Source organism: Hemiscyllium ocellatum, chromosome 3 (genome assembly GCF_020745735.1).
Source record: "Hemiscyllium ocellatum isolate sHemOce1 chromosome 3, sHemOce1.pat.X.cur, whole genome shotgun sequence".
Classification (NCBI taxonomy): domain Eukaryota; kingdom Metazoa; phylum Chordata; class Chondrichthyes; order Orectolobiformes; family Hemiscylliidae; genus Hemiscyllium; species Hemiscyllium ocellatum.
In genome coordinates this window covers 101,859,832-101,878,947 of record NC_083403.1, presented here as the reverse complement: position 1 = coordinate 101,878,947, position 19,116 = coordinate 101,859,832, and the positions used below count along the sequence as shown (strand labels likewise).

General features: G+C 41.7%; 1 protein-coding gene across 1 annotated transcript in view; it reads right to left on the bottom strand.

Moving 5' to 3' along the window:
* col21a1 (collagen, type XXI, alpha 1) overlaps positions 1 to 19,116 on the bottom strand; it is a 457,104-nt gene that overhangs the window by 91,644 nt on the left and 346,344 nt on the right. Inside the window, exon 23 of the mRNA XM_060854885.1 lies at positions 16,840 to 16,875. Within this exon, the coding sequence (XP_060710868.1) occupies positions 16,840 to 16,875 (36 nt within the window). The remainder of the gene's footprint in view (positions 1 to 16,839; positions 16,876 to 19,116) is intronic.

Below are 19,116 nucleotides of genomic sequence, written 5' to 3'. Positions count from 1 at the left end.
AAAGATGGCTTCATTTTAAAATCCCCTAACCTTACACTATTAGAACTCTACAATATCCATATACATTATAGACTATAAATATGCAAACATGCACTTTTACATTCTGTTTCAGTCTGTTTTATTTCTGCCATCGAAAGCCTCTGTTTCTCATTCAAGTCTTGACAATGAGTCATCAATCACGTTTTCTTGTCCTGCCACATGCACAATTTTAAAACTGAATGCCTATAGCAACAAGCTCCATCTAAATGAGCTGTGATTTTTGTCCTTAAATTTCTCTACAAAATTCAATGGATTATGATCAGTGTATATATTGTCTCAGATACATTACTGGTAACAAAAACATTGAAATGTTGTTAACACCAACACCAAGCTCAAAGTCTGGTTCATAACTGTCGAATGTTTCTACTGATGAATGTTCAATTTCATGGAGAAATACTCAATAGGTCTTCTTAGCTTCTCGTTGTCTTCCTGTAAGAGCACAGCACTGACACCCACATTACTTGCATTGATAGCCACCTTGATGGCATTGTGTAATTAGGCGTGGTTAATACAAGGGCAGTGGTTAACACAGCTTTCAGACTGTCAAATGCCTTCTGACAGCCCGCTGTCCACTGAAATTTATTGTCTTTCTTTAGCAATTCAGTAAGTGGAACAGCCACACTTTTAAAATTTGGTAAGAATTTCCAATAAAATCCACTCAATCCCAGGAATCGTAGTACTGCTCTTTTTGCCGATGGTATGGGAAACTCCCCAATTACCTTTGTTTTTGCATTCCATGGGGCCATTTGTCCATGGAATGACATGATCCAGGAAGGGGACTTGAGCTTTGGCAAATTCACCTTTAGCCAGGTTTAATGGTAAGCCTGCCTCCTGAAGTCGATCCAACAATTCTGATATATGTTGCAAATGTTCCTTCTATGTGTTACTAAAAATCAAGTCATCTATATATACGAAACAATTGGGTAATCCTGAAATGACCTTATTGATTAGTCTCTGAAATGTGGCTGGCGCAGTATTCATATCAAATGGCATAGTTTTAAATTGATACAGTCCATTCAGCGTTACAAAAAGCCGAAATTGTCTTTGCTCTTTCGGACAAAGGTACCTGCCACTATCCTCTGAGCAAGTCCAATTTAGGAATATAAGTTGCTTGTCGCATCTTATAAACATAGTCTTCCAAACATGGAATTGGATTTGTATCAGTCTTTGTGATTGCATTGACTTTGCGATAGTCCACAGATTATCATTGGGTACAATCTCATTTTGGCACCATTACTTCCCTCTGTGTTGTAACCAATAATGCAGTCTCCTTTGGCTTTCCTTCCCTGTCAAAATACCTTTTGAACATATTCACATGACACACTCTGTGAGATTTCTTTCTGTCTGGAGTCCTTATCAAATAGTTCACCTCACTCAAATTCCTTTCGATCTGATAAGGTCCACTAAATCTTGCTTTTAAGGTTCACCTATCACTGGAAGTAACACTAACACCTTATCTCTGATAGCAAAATTGCGAGTTTTCGATTTCTTGTCTGCTTCCTGTTTCATTGTATGCTATGATATTTCTAAATGCTGTCTAGCCAATTCCCCCACTCTATTTAATCATTCCCTAAAATCTGACACGTACTCCAAATATGTGGTCTCTGAATTCTGACTTACCAATTTCTCCTTAATCAATTTTAGTGGTCCTCTCACTTCATGCCCGGAAACTAATTCAAATGGACTGAGTTTGGTTGATTAATTTGGTGCATCTCTGATTGCAAGAAGTACAAATGGAATTCCCTTACCCCAATCATCGGGATAGTTTTGACTATATGTCCTCAACATAGTCTTTAATGTTTGATGACACCTTTGTCGCACTCCCTGCGATTCTGGATGGTATGCAATAGATTTGAACTGTTTTATTACTAAACTGTCCATAACTTATTTGAATAATTTTGACATGATGTTTGACCCTTGATCTGATTGTATTTCTCTGGGTAGTCTGAGTTCAGTGAAAAATTTGAAAAACTCCTCTACAATCCTTATAGCTGTGAGATTGTGAAATGGAATGGCCTCTGGAAATCTAGTGGGCAAATCCATTATTGTTAACAAATAGTGATTTTTACTTTAGACAGGGGTCCTATGCAAACAATTAAGATTCTAGTAAAAGGTTCCTGAAGTGCAGGAATAGGAATTAAAGATGCAGGTTTTATTACTGTCTGTGGTTTTCCAATTACCTGACATGTATGACATGTCTGGCAAAATTCAACTACATCTGCCAGTAAAAATATTATTTTATTTTAGCTTGAGGTTTTCTCATCCCTAAATGACCCCTAACTGGTAGTTCATGTGCCACTTGCAATACCTCTTCTATAGCCCACTGGCAATATGACTTGATGAATTTCTGCCCATTTTGCATCTGTCTGAATATGTGACTATTTCCATTTCCTCATTAAGACATCATTTTTAAGAAAGTAACATTCAGGGATACCTTCAGAATATTTTTCCATGTATGCTTTTTGATTGCTTTAAATCTTCATCTTTCTGGTGTGATTCAGTTAATTTCTCTGAACTAAAGATGTCTGCTTTGGCATCTATCTGCTCCTGGTTTGTCTCAACAATTTTGATCAACAGAATCTCTGCTAATTCGACTTCAATATCTATACATTTTGGTCTCTCCTGTTTCAACTGGTGACTTTGTGACCTTCTTACCACACGGTCAGGAAAAATCCCAGGATATGTGTCCTACAATAGTTCAGTTGCCTGAGTTTCCACTAGCTTTTCAAAAACAGTAGGCAGCACTCCCACCTGTGAACCAGCTTTATCATTAGCAAGGACAAATTGTAGTCCTAGAGCTGAGAGTTTTTCCAGTATTCCTATCACAACTTCTCAATTATTCACTGGATACTCTAACCTCACTCTATATAATAGTGCATTTCTTGTCTCATCGTGAATTCCTGTTACTAATATATTTTGTGGCAATAGTCCTTCAGAGGTAATTATCTCCTCATCCTTCAATATCAAAGATTGAAATGATCCTGCATTTCTTAACATTGTAACCTCTTCACCTGCTGCTCCTGGCCTATATGAGTAAACTCTACCTTCAAATATACATTGTTTAAGAAAATCTGGTACTTCCTTAACCAACCTTCGACCAGGTTGTACATTCTGGTATACATTTTAGCCTTCACTGTGCTTTCCATTACCACTCTACCCTGGCTTATCCTTTTTTTCCTACATCTGGCTTCCCAGTGCTTTTCTTAACCTACCAATACTAATTTCAGGTAGCCTACTGGAGGTTTTTAACTTCACTTTTTCCTTCCATTTTTGCCCTATGGTAAGTTATCCTTATGTTCTATACTGAGATCTACCTTTCCCTTTCCACGTGAGGATTTCTCTTTTCCCCATTTTCTATTCCTCATGGATTGAAATTGATTTTGGAAGCTAAACTTTGATTTATGAATTAATCCATAATCATCAGCCATTTCAGCAGCTCATCTTGCCATTTTAACTCTCTGCTCTTCCACATGAGTTCTCACTATTTAAGAAAATGAAGTTTTGAACTCCCCCAAAATAATTGTCTCTCTAAGAGGGTCATAGGTCTGCTCTATTTTTAATACCCTTATTCGGCTATCAAATTGATCCTTTCAAACTCAGTGTAGGTTTGACTAGGGTCTCTCGTTATATTCCCAAAACATTGTCTGTAGGCTTCTGGCACAAGCTCATATGCACTTAAGATGGCTTTCTCCACCTCCTCAAATGCCCCAGATCCCTCCTCTGAAAGTCATGCAAATACCTCACTCGCTCTACCTGCAAGTTTTGTTTGAATTAACAAAATCCACATGGTCACTGGCCACTGCATTTGTTTAGCTACTTTTTCAAAAGAGATGAAGAAAGGCTTCTACATCCTTCTCATCAAATTTAGGCAGTGCTTGAATGTAGTCAAACAGATTCTGATCAGGCCTTTGGCTTCCTTGGGTTTGCTCATCCTCACTTTTTTCCTCACTAAGTTTACCTTCAGACTTCATCTCCATCCTTTTAAGTTGACTTTCCTGTCGAAGTGTCAATTTCTGAAGTTCAAACTCTCCTTTTCTTTTTGTTCTGCTCAAGCAATTAGTTCTTCTTCTCTTTCTTCTGCTCTTAATTGTAATTCAAACTGAATTGAATTTTAGCCATCTCTAAAGATCCTCATGGTGTTTCCAGCAAATTTAAATGCTGAGCTATTGCTGTAATTATCCCTCCTTGTCTCATGGAAGGAGGCAGCTCCAACTCCAGCCTGTCTACTAATTCCAACCTTATTCACCGTTTCCAAGGCCCCCAAAGTCACTTCTTTTACCCCCAGAAAATTCTTGGTGACTGAAAGCCATTACTACACCAAGCACAGTTTAAACCAACTGAATTCAACACCCAGAACAAAAGACACTAACACCGACCACTTGTTGCCATTGAGTCCAGCAACACTAATCCCAAATTGGAACTATACGATAAATCCTGTAAAGAGCCCGCAATCTGTTATAGACCAGGCAAGACTGCTAAAAACCCAAAATAAATGAAACCAGAGAAAAACTGAGCTGGGAGACTGGCTACTGCGCTTTCATGATACAATTTTTTTTAAACTTGAAAGTCTTTTGCCTGAGGCAGTACCTGTTAGCTATAATCAAATAGGACTTAAACCCCATCAAAACTATACACTCTGGAACCTGTGTCTTTATCACCACTCTGAAAAAAAAACTAAGGACAACATAACCTTGTTAATGGATCAGCATGGTCACATTTGCCTAAAAAGATCTATACTTTTCCGCAAATCCAGTGTTTGTAGTCTGATTGCTGCTAACACACTATGATGGGAACATTTAAAACCTCTATTTTATGCTATACAGTTTGAAAAAAGAAGCTCTAAATACAACATTTTCAGAAAAACATATATCCGTCCCTTACCACAGTTTTTAATTTTAAGCATACAAAAGAGAACAAAAAATTTAATATTTAAATTCTTAAAATCTGGCAGTTAGCTTAACCTCCCTGCACCGAAAACAGTCTCCTCCTCAAATCTTCTATCAACCTCTGGCTCTAAGTAAAGGTATGTTGATCCTTTCAACTCCTAGAGTCAGCCTTGCAAAAATAACGGATCCAGGAACCTACTCCCCATCGTTATTTCAACCACTAATGACAAACCCTCAACAAACAAGTTAAAAATCTTCTTCATTCTGTGCGCACGCTGAAAAAACCTCTCTTGTGTTACTGAATGGTGGAACATACCAAAATGGCCAAATTGCCTACTTCTGCTCTTATTTTCTATGTTTCCATGTCAGGATATCCCCTTGTATCTTGCATCCTTGTTATCCTTGTATCTTGTCAAAATTACTTGAAGTGGACTTTGAGTAAGGTAACAAACTGTCTATATGTAAAGTGTCATTATTATACAAACAACCTGGACCACAATGTTTCCTCATGTGTCATTAAAGAAGGGAGTATATGTTTACTCAATGTTGTTTTGTGTCAACCAATAGGAGATACACTCATTAAATTAAAATGTGATATTCTCTATGGATGACTATTATTCTTAGCTTGTGTGGTTTCGTATCTCTAAAATTTTGACAAACATAAATACATAAATGTGCACTTATGACAGATTATAAACATTTGGACAAATGTTACTGTTTAGTGGTGTGTAGTGTTGTGATGAGAATACGAATCAGCAATTCATAAACTATGGTCTCAATCTTACATTCTTTGGCTAAATGTGAATTGTGCTGAGACTTTCGGCATGAGGGCCAGTGAGATTTCTAGCTACATCTCACCAAACATGCCTCATTAACTACTTACCCAGCCATATGGTATCTCTCATGTCTACTTCTTCCCAATCTTACCACATGTCATACCTGGAAGACTTCACCACTCACTGGATATTTGCTAAAGACCAGCATCCTTGGCATGTATCTAATTTAAATGGTCATTGTGTGCCCAAAGTTGCCCTGCACAATTAAGGATGTTTTCTGAAAGGGAAGATGGTACCATGATTCTCAAACTGAAACCTGGAGGTCCTGAGGGCCTAATTTAAAAGAGGGGCACCTTCTTCCCAAAGGGCCGGCAGTGGAGGCTATGAAGAAAGACTCCGCAGTCTTGTCAGAGGTGCCACCAGGTCAGTGCTGTGTTCAGAGGAAGGGGCAGTAGTCAATGACCTTCTCCATTTGCCAGGATAAGTACTACACCCTTATTTCTGCTACTTCACAGTCACTCTATCTCTGCTACTGCATCTATTTCCACCAAATTTATGCTCTATCACTCTAATTATTGCCTGCCACATTGTCCTTTACTTACTTACATTCCCCTCCCCATAACCTTCCACACCACTAACCCTGCATGGGCCTTGTGGTGCTTCCTCACACTTAAACATCTTTCAACAACCTGCATCTGCATTTGCAGCTCCACCTGTACTAACAGCAGTGTTACCCATTGTTACCTCACCGTTTCTTTCATTCCAGGAGGATAGCCTGCAATAGGGCTGAAAGGATCTGGAAAGATGGAGAAGTGCCCAGATGTAGATTCCTCACACCAATGAGAAAAGAATCCTGGTCTTCGCAGGAGAAGACCAGGACCATTCCTGTAATGATGCTGAATCATTCATGTCCTGACAACCAACTAAGCACCATTCTTCATTCTACTGCAATTCTCACAATAACCATGATAACCAAATCAATCTCATTCATTGCAACTCCTTCTAATCACTGGCCACAATGCCTCCTCTCTTATTTATCTTGCAGGTACCGCCATTGTGCTGAAACAGTTGACTCTCCCAGAACCACTTCTTTAAATTCTTAGGTCAAGAGTACGGAGGTCTCAGAGGATGCACTGGCAAAGGTGCCATCTACAACCTTACCAACTCAGATACTCACACCTTAGCAGGAATGTTAACCTTTGGAAGTGTGGGAAGCTTTTAAATACCTTACTGCAATAGCTCTGCACCCGACTGAGAAAGGAGTGTCCCAGTACACTGGCACTTGGAGGACTGTCTGGAACCATCCACTAGCTCAGCCCCAGGAGAAGATCTTGTAGTATTGGCAATCAGGGATTGTCAGCCATACGCACAGTGAGAAACATGCACAACAAACAGGTATGTAGAACACATTAACTCTGATTACCCAGAAACTACAACAATGGAGCAAGTCATGTATCCTCGACAGGTGTGCAGCTGCCATAGGGAGTCAAGACCAACACCCTCAAGATCTCTTGGAGAGGTGTAATCACATGCACTCTATTGCCCCAGTCATTCGTCCTTGGAATGATGGAATGGAATACCTCTTCTCCGGCAAACTGCACTTTTTTAACTTTGCATCCAGTTGTTTTTCTCTGGGCCTGAATGTACCTGTGCTAGCAAGATGCATAACTTTATGGCAATATAGGGTGCATCATGGATCACCATCTGCACTGAAAGCCTGCTGCAGAATGTGGAAGCATGATGAACACCATTAGGCGAAAGTGAGACTGCAGATGCTGGATATTAAGAGTCAACAGCGTGGTACTGGAGAAGCACAGCAAGTCAGGCAGCATCCGAGGAACAGGAAAATTAAGTTTCGAGCAAGAGCCCTTCATGATGAATGAAGCCGGGAGCCTCAGGGGTGGAGAGATAAATGGGAGGAGAATGGAGCTGGGGATGAAGATAGCTGCGAGAGGAATAGGTGGGGGTAAAGGTGATAGGTCAGAGGGGAGGGTGGAGCGGATAGGTGGGAAGGAAGATGGACAGATGGGATAGGTCATGAGGACGGTGCTGAGACACGTCTCTGTCGCTCCGCCTCCGAGCTTACTTTTTCAATCAAGACTTCCACCCACTTCTGAGGACCCCTTCGCCTGCCTCCAACACATCCCAACCACCTGGACACCCCATGCTGGTCTATCACCCGCACTCAACCTCTTTATTTCCAACTGGCGCAGAGACACTGACCACCTCAACCTGTCCACTCCCTCACCCACTCCAACTTCTCACCCTCATATCAGCACTCTGCTCAGCCCTTCACTCCCTTTGCTCCAACCCCAACCTCACCAACAAACCAGTGGACAAGGGGGGTGGGTGCAGCGATAGTTTGGCACTCTGACCTCTAAACTGCTGTAGGCAGGCGCCAACTTGAAGGCACCTCCTCCTACCACCCCTCGACCATGACCTCACCTCCCATCACCAAACCATCATCTCCCAGACCGTACACAACCTCATCACCTCAGGGGATCTCCCACCTAAAGCTCCCAACCTCATAGTTTGGGAACCCCGCACCACCTGATTTTACCTCCTACCCAAGATCCACAAGCCTGACTACCCCAGTCGACCTATCATGTCAGCCTGCTCCTGACCACCCCCTCATCCTAAATATATCTCCAAATACCTCGATACTGTCCTATCCCGCCGGTCCAGGAACTCACCACATATGTTCAGGACACCACCAACTCCCTCCACATCTTCCAAGACTTTCGTTTCCCAGGCCCCCAACGCCTCATCTTCACCATGGACATCCAGTCCCTATACACCTCCATCTGCCATGACCAGGGCCTCCAAGCCCTTGCTTTATTCCTCTCCCGACATCCTCACTAGTACCCTTCCATTGACACTCTTATTTTTTTAACTGAACTGGTCCTCACCCTCAACAATGTCTCCTTCAAATCCTTCCACTTCCTCCAGATGAAAGGGGTAGCCATGAGCACCTGCATGGGCCCTAGCTATGCCTGTCTCATTGTCGGCTACGTGGAACAATCTATCTTCTGCAGTTACACCGGCACCACTCCCCACCTTTTCCTCTGCTACATCGGCGCCACCTTGTGCTCCCACGAGGACGTTGAACAGTCCATCAACTTCACCAACACATTCCACCCCAACCTTAAATTCACCTGGACCAGCTCTGACACCTCTCTCCCCTTCATTGATTTCTCCATCTCCATCAACGGTGACCGACTCAACACTGACATTTTCTACAAACCCACTGACTCACACAGGTACCTGGATTACACTTCCTCCCACCCTGCCTCCTGCAAAAATGCTATCCTTATTCCCAATTCCTCCGCCTCTGCCGCATCTACTCCCAGGAGGACCAGTTCCACCACAGAACTCACCAGATGGCCTCCTTTTTTAAAGAGCACAATTTCCCTCCCACGTGGTTGATGATGCCCTCCAATGCATCTCATCCACGTCCTGCCCCTCCAACTGCAACCAGGACAGAACCTCCACCCCCCCCCCCCACCCCCACCGGCCCTCACCTTCCACCCCACTAACCTCCATATACATCGCATCATTCTCTGCCATTTCTATCAACTACAAACGAACTCCACCGCCAAAGATATATTTACCTCTCCACCCCTATCCGCTTTCCGTAAGGACTGTTTCCTCCACGACTACCTCATCAGGTTCACGCCCCCCAACAACCCACTCTCCCCTCCCCTGCCACTACAGGAATTGCAAAATCTGCACCCACACCCCCGCCCCCTTCACTTCGGTCCAAGGCCCCAAAGGAGCCTTCCACATCCATCAAAGTTTCACCTGCACTTCCACACATGTAATTTACTGTATCTGTTCCTTCTAAAGCAGTCTCCTCTACATTGGGGAGACAGGACGCCTACTCGCAGAGTGTTTCAGCATGCATCTTTGGGACACATGCATCAACCAATCTCAACACCCCGTGGCTGAACAGTTCAATTCCCCCTTGCACTCTGCCGAGGACATGCAGGTCCTGGGCCTCCTCCATAGCCACTCCCTCACCACCCGACACCTGGAGGAAGAACACCTCATCTTTCATCTTGGGACCCTCTAAAGCCATGTCATCAATGTAGATTTTACCAGTTTCCTCATTTCCCCTCCCCCACCTTACCCCAGTTCCAACCTTCCAGCTCAGCACCGTCCTCATAACCTGTCCCATCTATCCATTTTCCTTCCCACCTGTCCGTTCCACCCTCCCTTCTGACTTATCACCTTTACCCCCACCTCCATCCATTTAATAGACTCTCAGTTACCATTCCCCCAGCCCCACCCCTCTCCCATTTATCTCTCCATCTCCGAGGCTCCTGGCCTCATTCCTGATGAAGGGTTTTTGCCTGAAACGCAATGTTCCCAGTCCTCGGGTGCCTGACCTGCTGTGCTTTTCCAGCACTACACTCTTGACTCTGATGAACACCATTGCTGATACTATGGCCCGTTGACCTATAACCTCCCTAGCTTGTGTTTCTAAAATGTGTGAATGAGTTGAGCAGCCATGTCTGCAGTGGGAAAATGCACAGAAAACAGGAAGCCAAAGCATTAAAATGGTCAGGGTTTAGATACCCTCTGATAATGTGCAGTGCATGGGTCTGTGAGTAACATTGTTTCCTTTTAATGGATGAAACAAGGGGGTGGGACTTGCATCCCCAGTTACACAGTCAGTTACCTTGCTCATCCCAAGTATGGTCTCAATCATTTTCTTTCCCATTGTGCTTCTTTCAATTTCCAGCACAAAAGAAGGTGACTGTGACCATCTTTTAGCCAGTTGCTTGTTGAATTGAATTGAATTAGCTTTATTGTCACATGTATTCAAATAATTACAGGGATAAATTTATAAGTTGCCACTTACAGCGACATCTTAGGTTCAAAGGCACCTAGGTACAGCTTCTTCAGTTACACATTAGGTAGAGTGTAACATTATCACCAACACATAGTGTTGGAGTATCGAGGTACAATCCTCAGTTACAGAATAGAGAAATGAAGAAAAGTTACATTACAGCTACACACAGTATAACCATAGGTCAGAAAAAGAGGAAGCAAAGTTAAAAGGACAAACATCATAGTCTCTCTCCAAGGGCTCTCCACAGCAGATCAGTGCATGGGACCTGCACTTGGTCTGACTGCTGGCTGCTGTCCTGCTCTCCACTAGGCCATTGCCCCACTTCGCACCGGGCCACAGGCATCTCGCTTTGGGCTACTGACCCAGGTGTTCGGGAGTTAGAGACCCAGGCCAGGTGTCTTAGGCTGAGAGAAGGGGGGAAAGTGGGAGAAGAGAAGAAAAAGAGAACAGGCAGAGTGGATGAGCTCTGACTGGAGTGTCCTACTCCCGAGGGAATCTTACAGGAATTCATCTGGGGCTATCAAGTCAGATCGCTCAAGGGAGTGGGCCATGGTCAGATTGTCCTCTATCATGGGAGAAACATTTGGCAAACTATTATTCAGGATTAGGGGCTACAGGCTGAGATTAAAGGGGAGCCTCTGCCTTTGCATGTTGGATACCCTTCCCGGTACCCATTCCATGAGCTTTATTAGCTTTATGCCTTCTCAGGCTCCCACTCAACCCACCTTCATCTGCTCACCTTTCTCCCCAGCCCCTGCCATATGGGGTGACCATGCTAGGTATAGTCATACAATGCCCTTCCCTTGAAGTCAGGGTCTTCCACGGACCAACCATATTCCAGCATGATCCTCTTCTCATCCATACATTACTGTACACCTCCCTTGCATGTACTGTTGACTCTCTTCACAACTGTCATCATACCTTTGTCCCAATCTGCAGGCCCCAATCCCAAGAATAGTTTGGCAAGAGTTTCTCCCATGAAGAGAATCCCCCCAACCCTCCAACTCATTGTGCGCCCTTTCATCGCCTTTGCTTCTGTAGACGGACCTGACCATGGTCCACTCCCTTGAGTAATCTAACTGGATAGCCGTGGATAAGAAGTGCCCAGAGCCCTGACTGTCCATCTCTGGTGACCATGCAAATCTTACCCAATAACACTCCACCCCTCTCCCATTTTGGAGCGGCTGTTGTAGAGTTACAAGATTAACTGTGACCCACCTCCTAGACTGCAGAAGCACAGACTCCCTGAACAAGAACAGCCCAATCAGGAGCCTGTCCATGGTTAATCTCTGGAACGTTATATGAGGTTGCCCTTGACTTACTGTACTGGGAAAATCTGACTGACGTGAGCTTCCATGGAATTCAATGAGGACTATCAAATATTTGAGACATGGCTGCAAATACACATACAATATGTCAGCTGGATAAGCTGCTGGCACACATGGCACAGGTGTGAGATTTATGTAGCATGGTGCAATATAGCAAGATGTACTTCCCATTGACTGAGGACTGTTGGCCAGCAAGGCAAGCTACCTGATTGTGTGACTTTGTTGATTGGCACAACAAAGCATGGACACTTTGAGCATGTAGGTAGACATTTAGTGGGTGATTGCTAAGAGAGCAATCCTGAAGTACAAGCTGGTTCAGTTGGTGATCTTCATGCTTACCTGTTCTGACAAAGTGTGTTTGCATCAGTCTTTTAAGGCTAGTTGCTAAGATAGCCTGCAATGCAAGTCTGCACTTCCTACGTGGTCTGCAAGTGGACTGGAAAGATCCCATAGTGGTAGTGAGAGTTTAGCAAATTTAGGATGCCCAGGAATGAAGAATATATGTGACTCGTGCCCTTGGATCATGTCCCGAGATACTAGTTGGTCCTAGGCAACATGAGGGCTTTTCACAGCCAGTGGTGAGCTCATGTTGCACTAGTTCTGATTTTCATTTTGAAACTTCTCAACATCATGCTTGTTCAGCACATTTTGTAATATAGAAAACTAAATATTAATGAGGTGTGTTGAGCCATTAATAAAGTGTTTAAGAAGCAAAAATGTACTATAATTGCCAACTTACCACTGTATAGCAGGAAACACGTCTTGTTGCTTGGCAAAAGCATAAAAGATGGTGCAAGATGCCCTGGCATCAAGATAGACCTCACTGAACTGCTTATAGAATCATAGAGATATACACAGAAACACACCTTCCACTCCAATTTGTCCACACTGACCAGATATCTTAACCTAATCTAGTCCCATTTGCCAGCACTTGGCTTATATCCCTCCAAATGTTTCCTATTCATAAACCCATCCAGATGCCTTTTAAATGCTGCAATTGTACTTGCCTCCACCACATCCTCTGGCAGCTCATTCCATACATGCACCACCCTCTGTGTGAAGAAGTTGCTCCTTAGGGCCCTTTTATATCTTTCCCTCTCACCTTAAACCTATGCCCTCTAGTTCTGGACTCCCCCAACCCAGGGAAGAGACCTTGTCTATTTACTCTATCCATGCCCCTAATGATTTTGTAAATCTCCATAAGGTCATCCCTCAGCCTCTGATGCTGCAGGGAAAACAGCTCCAGTCTATTCAGCCTCTCCTTATTATTCAAATCTAGCAACATCCTTGAAAATCTTTTCTAAACCCTTTCAAGTTTCACAACATCTTTCCAACAGGAAGGAGACCAAAATTACATGCAATATTACAAAAGTGGTCTAATCAATGTCCTGTACAGCTGCAACATGATCTCCCAACTCCTATACTCAGTGCTCTAACCAATAAAGGAAAGCATACCAACCACCTTCTTCACTCTTTACCTGCAATTCTACTTTCAAGGAGCTATGAACCTGCACTCCAAGGTCTCTCTGATCACAACACTCTCTAGGACCTTAGCATTTAGTATATAAGTCCTGCTAAGACTTGCTTTCCCAAAATGCAGCACATCGTATTTATCTGAATTAAACTCCATTTGCCACTTCTCAGCCCATTGGCCCATCTGGTCCAGATCCTGTTGTAATCTGAGGTAACCCTCTTCGCTGTCTACTACACCTCCAATTTTGGTGTCATCTGCAAACTTACTAACTGTACCTCTTATGCTCGCATCCAAATCATTTATGTAAATGACAGAAAGTAGAGGACTCAGCACTGATCCTTGTGGCACTCCACTGGTCACAGGCCTCCAGTCTGAAAAACAACCCTCCACCACCATCCTCTGTCTTCTACCTTTGAGCCATTTCTGTATTCAAATGGTTAATTCTCCCTGTATTCCATGAGATCTAATCTTGTTAACCAATCTCCCATCAGGAACCTTGTCCAATTCTACTACAAATCTTGCCATGGATCACGTCACTAAGATCTTTTTAATATATGGGCCTTTATGATCTTTTGGCTATTTAATCTTTTTACACTGTAAAATAAGTTCAACATTTCTAATAGAAATAAGAATTTACAGCATTATTTAGGTCAAGAGTGTAATACTATGCATGATAGTAACTGCTATGCTTTCTTTGGAAAGGTTTACTAAGTAAAGCTGTCATGGAAAGCAAGTTACAACCTTACTAAAAATGGGAATGCTACAAAAGTGAAATCAGTCCACAGGAGAAACAGAAAATACAGGTCCATTTATTATTCAGTCTGAAACATATTAGTTCTGTTCCAACACCGAAGGATGAATCTAGTCATTTATGTGTCCCTTTGAATACTTATTTTCAAATGTGGTTCTAACATAGTCTGAGTTTAGACAGCTGCAATACAAGCTGTATCTGGATCCCCTCCAAGCATCAACAGTGTGTTCTGTCTGGAAATAAAATCTTAAAATATCTATTCCTACAATACCATGGTATTTTGAGAATGTACTGCTGTGATTAATTATGTTAACTCTGATTCTCAAACTGGAAGTTCTTGAAAAATGATTTCAAATGTCAGGTTCTGGTAAATTAAGGATTTGTTGTTTTTTTCTTCACCATTAATTAGCTCAATTTTCTGGAAATAACAAGCCCGAATTAGTTAATGATTATGCATAATTATGCAATGATTATATATGTGTTCTTCAAATGTATGAATTACAATATGCAAAACAATGTTGAGATGACAAAAGAGAGTTTAGGAAACAGGAAGTAAAATTAATCTTGGGTAGCTGTGTGTGTTTTTAATGAGAATGGGAAGAGATAGAATGTGCCTATGTGCTGAATGGTGATAGAGGGGAGAGAGTTGTTTATTGCTCTGGATTGGTAGGGAATGAGGAGCATGAAAGACTGTTTCTGTGGGATTCTAGTGAGAGGAATAAGTAATGTGTAGCACTTCCCTGGAAGTGGATGGATTTCTAATCAGGCTGGACAAGTGTATTGAAAACCCATCAGTGAGATAATAATTCAGCATGGGAGCTACAATATCCCAGATCTGTTACAGCTGCAGCACATGAAACCTCTGACTGAAATCAAACTTGTCCAGTCAAATGTAACCTGAAGTTTAATTTGGGTAGTTACATTATTAAACCTATACTCATTACCACACCAATTTTTCAAACTTCATGTGATAAAATTGCAATGACCAAGATATTGCGATGCCCAGAAAGTTATTGGAGCTACACAGATTGACGTTGTGCCCTAGGCTTGTGTGGAACTCCCCGCATGAAAAGAGATTGAGTCCAGGTCACTTACCCTCTATCCGGAACTCTCTGAAAGAGGTCCATTACATTTGAAGCATTTGGAAGATTCTGGCTTATTTAAGCAGAGCTAGAGGATTAAAAACCTATTCTAACTGCTGAACAACTATGAAATGGATCCCCTGACTTTAAAATGATTCACAACTTCACCTTCTTCTGACGTTTGACACACCTCAACTCCTGCTGGACCTGAAACCCTCTGCCTAGCCAACCTGATACTGGAGCTGGCACCATCCTTGTTAGAACCAACATCACCCATGAGCTGATCCTGTTGGAACTTACACCACCAACTGTTGACTTGGCCTAGCCTAATCCAAACTGGCTGGAGCTGACACACCCCCCTTCTCTGGCTAGGCCCAACTCAACTTGAACCTGCTGGAGACCACTGTCCTAGCTTGACCTGATTTATCCAAAGCACTCATCTACACACCTTGCACCCTAACAAATGGGCACATTGACTCCCCGGTTCATCTGGCACACTACTCCCTTGCACAGAACCATCATATCTACCCACTTCTAAACATACCCCTCATCTATTTCAAATGCTCACTTTTCCTTAGTTCCTGTTCAAGCTGGCCTTAGTGCCCAAGCACTTTGTTGCAGCTATAGAAAAAAACAAAAACAGCCTCACTCCTCACACACTATTCATGCTCCATCCATGCTACTTCATATCCAAAACTAGCCTTTTGCCCAGTTGTTTGCTTCTTGTAGCTGAGCATGTCCAAGACCCATTCTTCAGTGCTAGCTCACTATGCCTTTCTGCATACAGCTTACTCCAGACACATTAACCTGATCTGCACTGGAATTCCAATATCATGTCAAATGTGTTCTTGACTTTTAAGTGTTGCTATTCAAAAGATCAAGCACATATTGTGTGGCTAGGTAAAAACAATGACTGCAGATGCTGGAAACCATATTTTGGATTAGTGGTGCTGGAAGAGCAGAGCAGTTCAGACAGCATCCGAGGAGCAGCAAAATCGATGTTTCGGGCAAAAGCCCTTCATCAGGAATGTGTGGCTATTTAACATAGATTATGTGCTCAGTTCTGTGGAGTGGCTCTTGAGCCAGTGACTTTTCCTGGCCCCTAGCTCAGGAGCCACTGAATGTTTGCTACATATGGCGACTTATATTCTTATATTCTTCATGCCAACTATATCCCTCTTCCCACCCCATGCTCCCACTCACCCCTTGGCTTTTTGTCGCCCTGATAAGTGTCTAGTTTAATGCTTTCCATTTAAATGGATTTAAGGGTAAAGTATATATGTGCAATATGTTATTTTTAAATTGAGATTTCAATTTAACTTGTACTTATTGTCTCACCGTTCTGTAAATACTGTACACGTGTGGCACTTTTAATTTTAAACTAATACTTTATTCAGACACATAAAGCAATTGGCAGCATCCTTGACTGTTATTAGTTTACCTGTTTTTAAAATGTGTACGATTAAAGTTGTGACAATGATAATAATTGCATTACAATAAAACTCAAATGAAATTCTGAGTTTACTTTGTACCTTGATTCTTTTGTTCACTGGAGTTACAGAATGTGTTCTATAATTTTACTTTCATTTATTAATTGTAATATAGTAACAATTAATTGATGTGTAAATATAAGAATAGTGTGATTTACCTGGTTTCCCTTGACACCTGCATTTCCTTTGTCACCCTGAAAGAAAATAATTTGAACTTTTGTGAAAACCTAATACTTTCAAGAGATATGCATCAACTGAAGCTTTTGAACCATTTCAGCATTCACTTTCAACTATTTCATGTAGAATTTAATGACAGTTTATCAGAATCAAAAAGAAGTATTGATTGAAAGAATATCTTGGAGAAAACACCTCTGCCAACCATTGTTGAACCTTTAATATTTTTGATGTGAAATTTTTGAAAATAGTTCTAAATATTTCTTTAATAAGTTTGTTTTAAAGTAAGTTCTGAACTGCCAGAGAGTACTAATGAAGCCCACATTTAAATATTAATTCAGATTAGATTATTGTATTTAATAGTATCCATTTTCCTTTGTTCATGACCTTTTTATTACAAAAATGTTTTAATTACTTTCATAATCCTTGAAAAATACTGACAGATGAGCATTAGCATATGGGGAATGGGAATGCAGATGGTGACCTGGGAAGAACAAAGGAGTAGAAATCAGCTATCCAGCCATCTAAGCCTGTTCTGCTGTTCATGTAGGTTATTGCTATATGTACGTTGACTCCCTGGTTCAGGAACCTTTGATATCTTTGCTTAAGAAAAGTGAATAAATTTCAGTTTTGAAATTGTCTATTGATTATTCTCAATCTGGTGGGAAGAGAAATCAAACATCTTTATAAAGTATATTGTAGACAGAAACACCATGTCACACTGAAGTTGATTCTCTGTGAAAGTTGCAATTGTTGTATTTATAAATAAATCTAAATGAATACAAAGCCAAGATAAAAGTAAACATCCAAAGAATGGATGAGCAATAATAAATATCACATACATATTTTGAATTTAGGAGTGATGCAACTTTTGTAATAATTGAAATTCTCATGTGATTACTATAAAATTTTAGGCAGGTGCACAAAACTCTGATACATTTGACACTGGGCACTACTATGAGAGCTCTCCTTTATGTAATCTAATTGGTAGGAAATAGTGAGTTCTTCAGGGTAGTGTCTTTGACACAACCATCTTCAGCTGCTTTATCAATGATGTTCCCTCTGTCATAAGACAAGAAGTAGTGATATTTGCCAATGACTGCAGAATGATCAGGATCATGAATGACTTCTCAGATAGTGAAGTAGTCCATCTTAATGCAGCAAGACTGAACAACGTCCAAATTAGGGCTGTTATCACTTTGTAGTATTTATCTTTCAGTTAGGTGAATCATAGAAAGCCTACAGTGTGGAAGTGGGCCATTCGGCCCATCAAGTCCACACCAGTCCATAGTTGTATCATCTGCAAACTTAACCACAATGCCATCAGTTCCTTCATCCAGATCATTAATGTATAAAGTGAAAAGTTGTGGTTGCAACACTAACCCTTGTGGAACACCAGTAGTCATCAGTTTCCATCCTGAGAAGGATCCTTTTATTCCCACCATGCTAGTACCTTGCCACTAATACCTTACTCAAGTAGCCTTTTGTATGACACCTTATCAAAGGCCTTTTGGAAGTCCAAAAAGATAAGAGCCATTGGCTCTCCTTTATCTATTGTGTTCATTATCTCCTCAAAGAATTCTAACAGATCTGTCAGGCATGACCTCTCTTTAATGAAACCATGCTGACTTTGGCCTATTTTACCATGCATTTCTAAGTAATCAAAAATCTCATCCGTCACAATGGACTCCAAAAATCTTACCAATGACTGAGGTCAGGCTAATTGGCTTATAATTTCCTATCTTTTGCCTCACTCCCTTCTAAACATGGGGTTACACTGCTGATTTTCCAATCCCCTGGGACCCTCCCTGACTCCACTGATACCTGAAAGATCACTACTAAAGTCTCCACTATTTCTTCAGTTACATATCCAATATGATAATTTCACATATACCCAGGTAGGAGAACAGCTGTAGATTTCAAAGGAGTAAAGTCTAACATTGAGGTCTCCCTCATTTCCTTAGCAATAATTTACATCATACAGATGTAATTTGTTGCTACCATTCATAAACTATGTCTTGTTTAGGGCATGAGCCTCTTCTTGTTAGTCTACTGCACCACACCTGTAGTCCCTGTAGATCCCTGTTAGGACAGAGGGTGATTACACCAAATCTACCAGATTAATCTGACACAATCATAAACTGTGGTGAGGATTCAACCTACAATGCACAGGTTAGAGGATGCTTGGCCAGCAGTACTTTATGCAAAGGAAGCCTCAGGCTACAGTCTGCTTCTGAGTTCAACTAGGTAAAAACAATGAC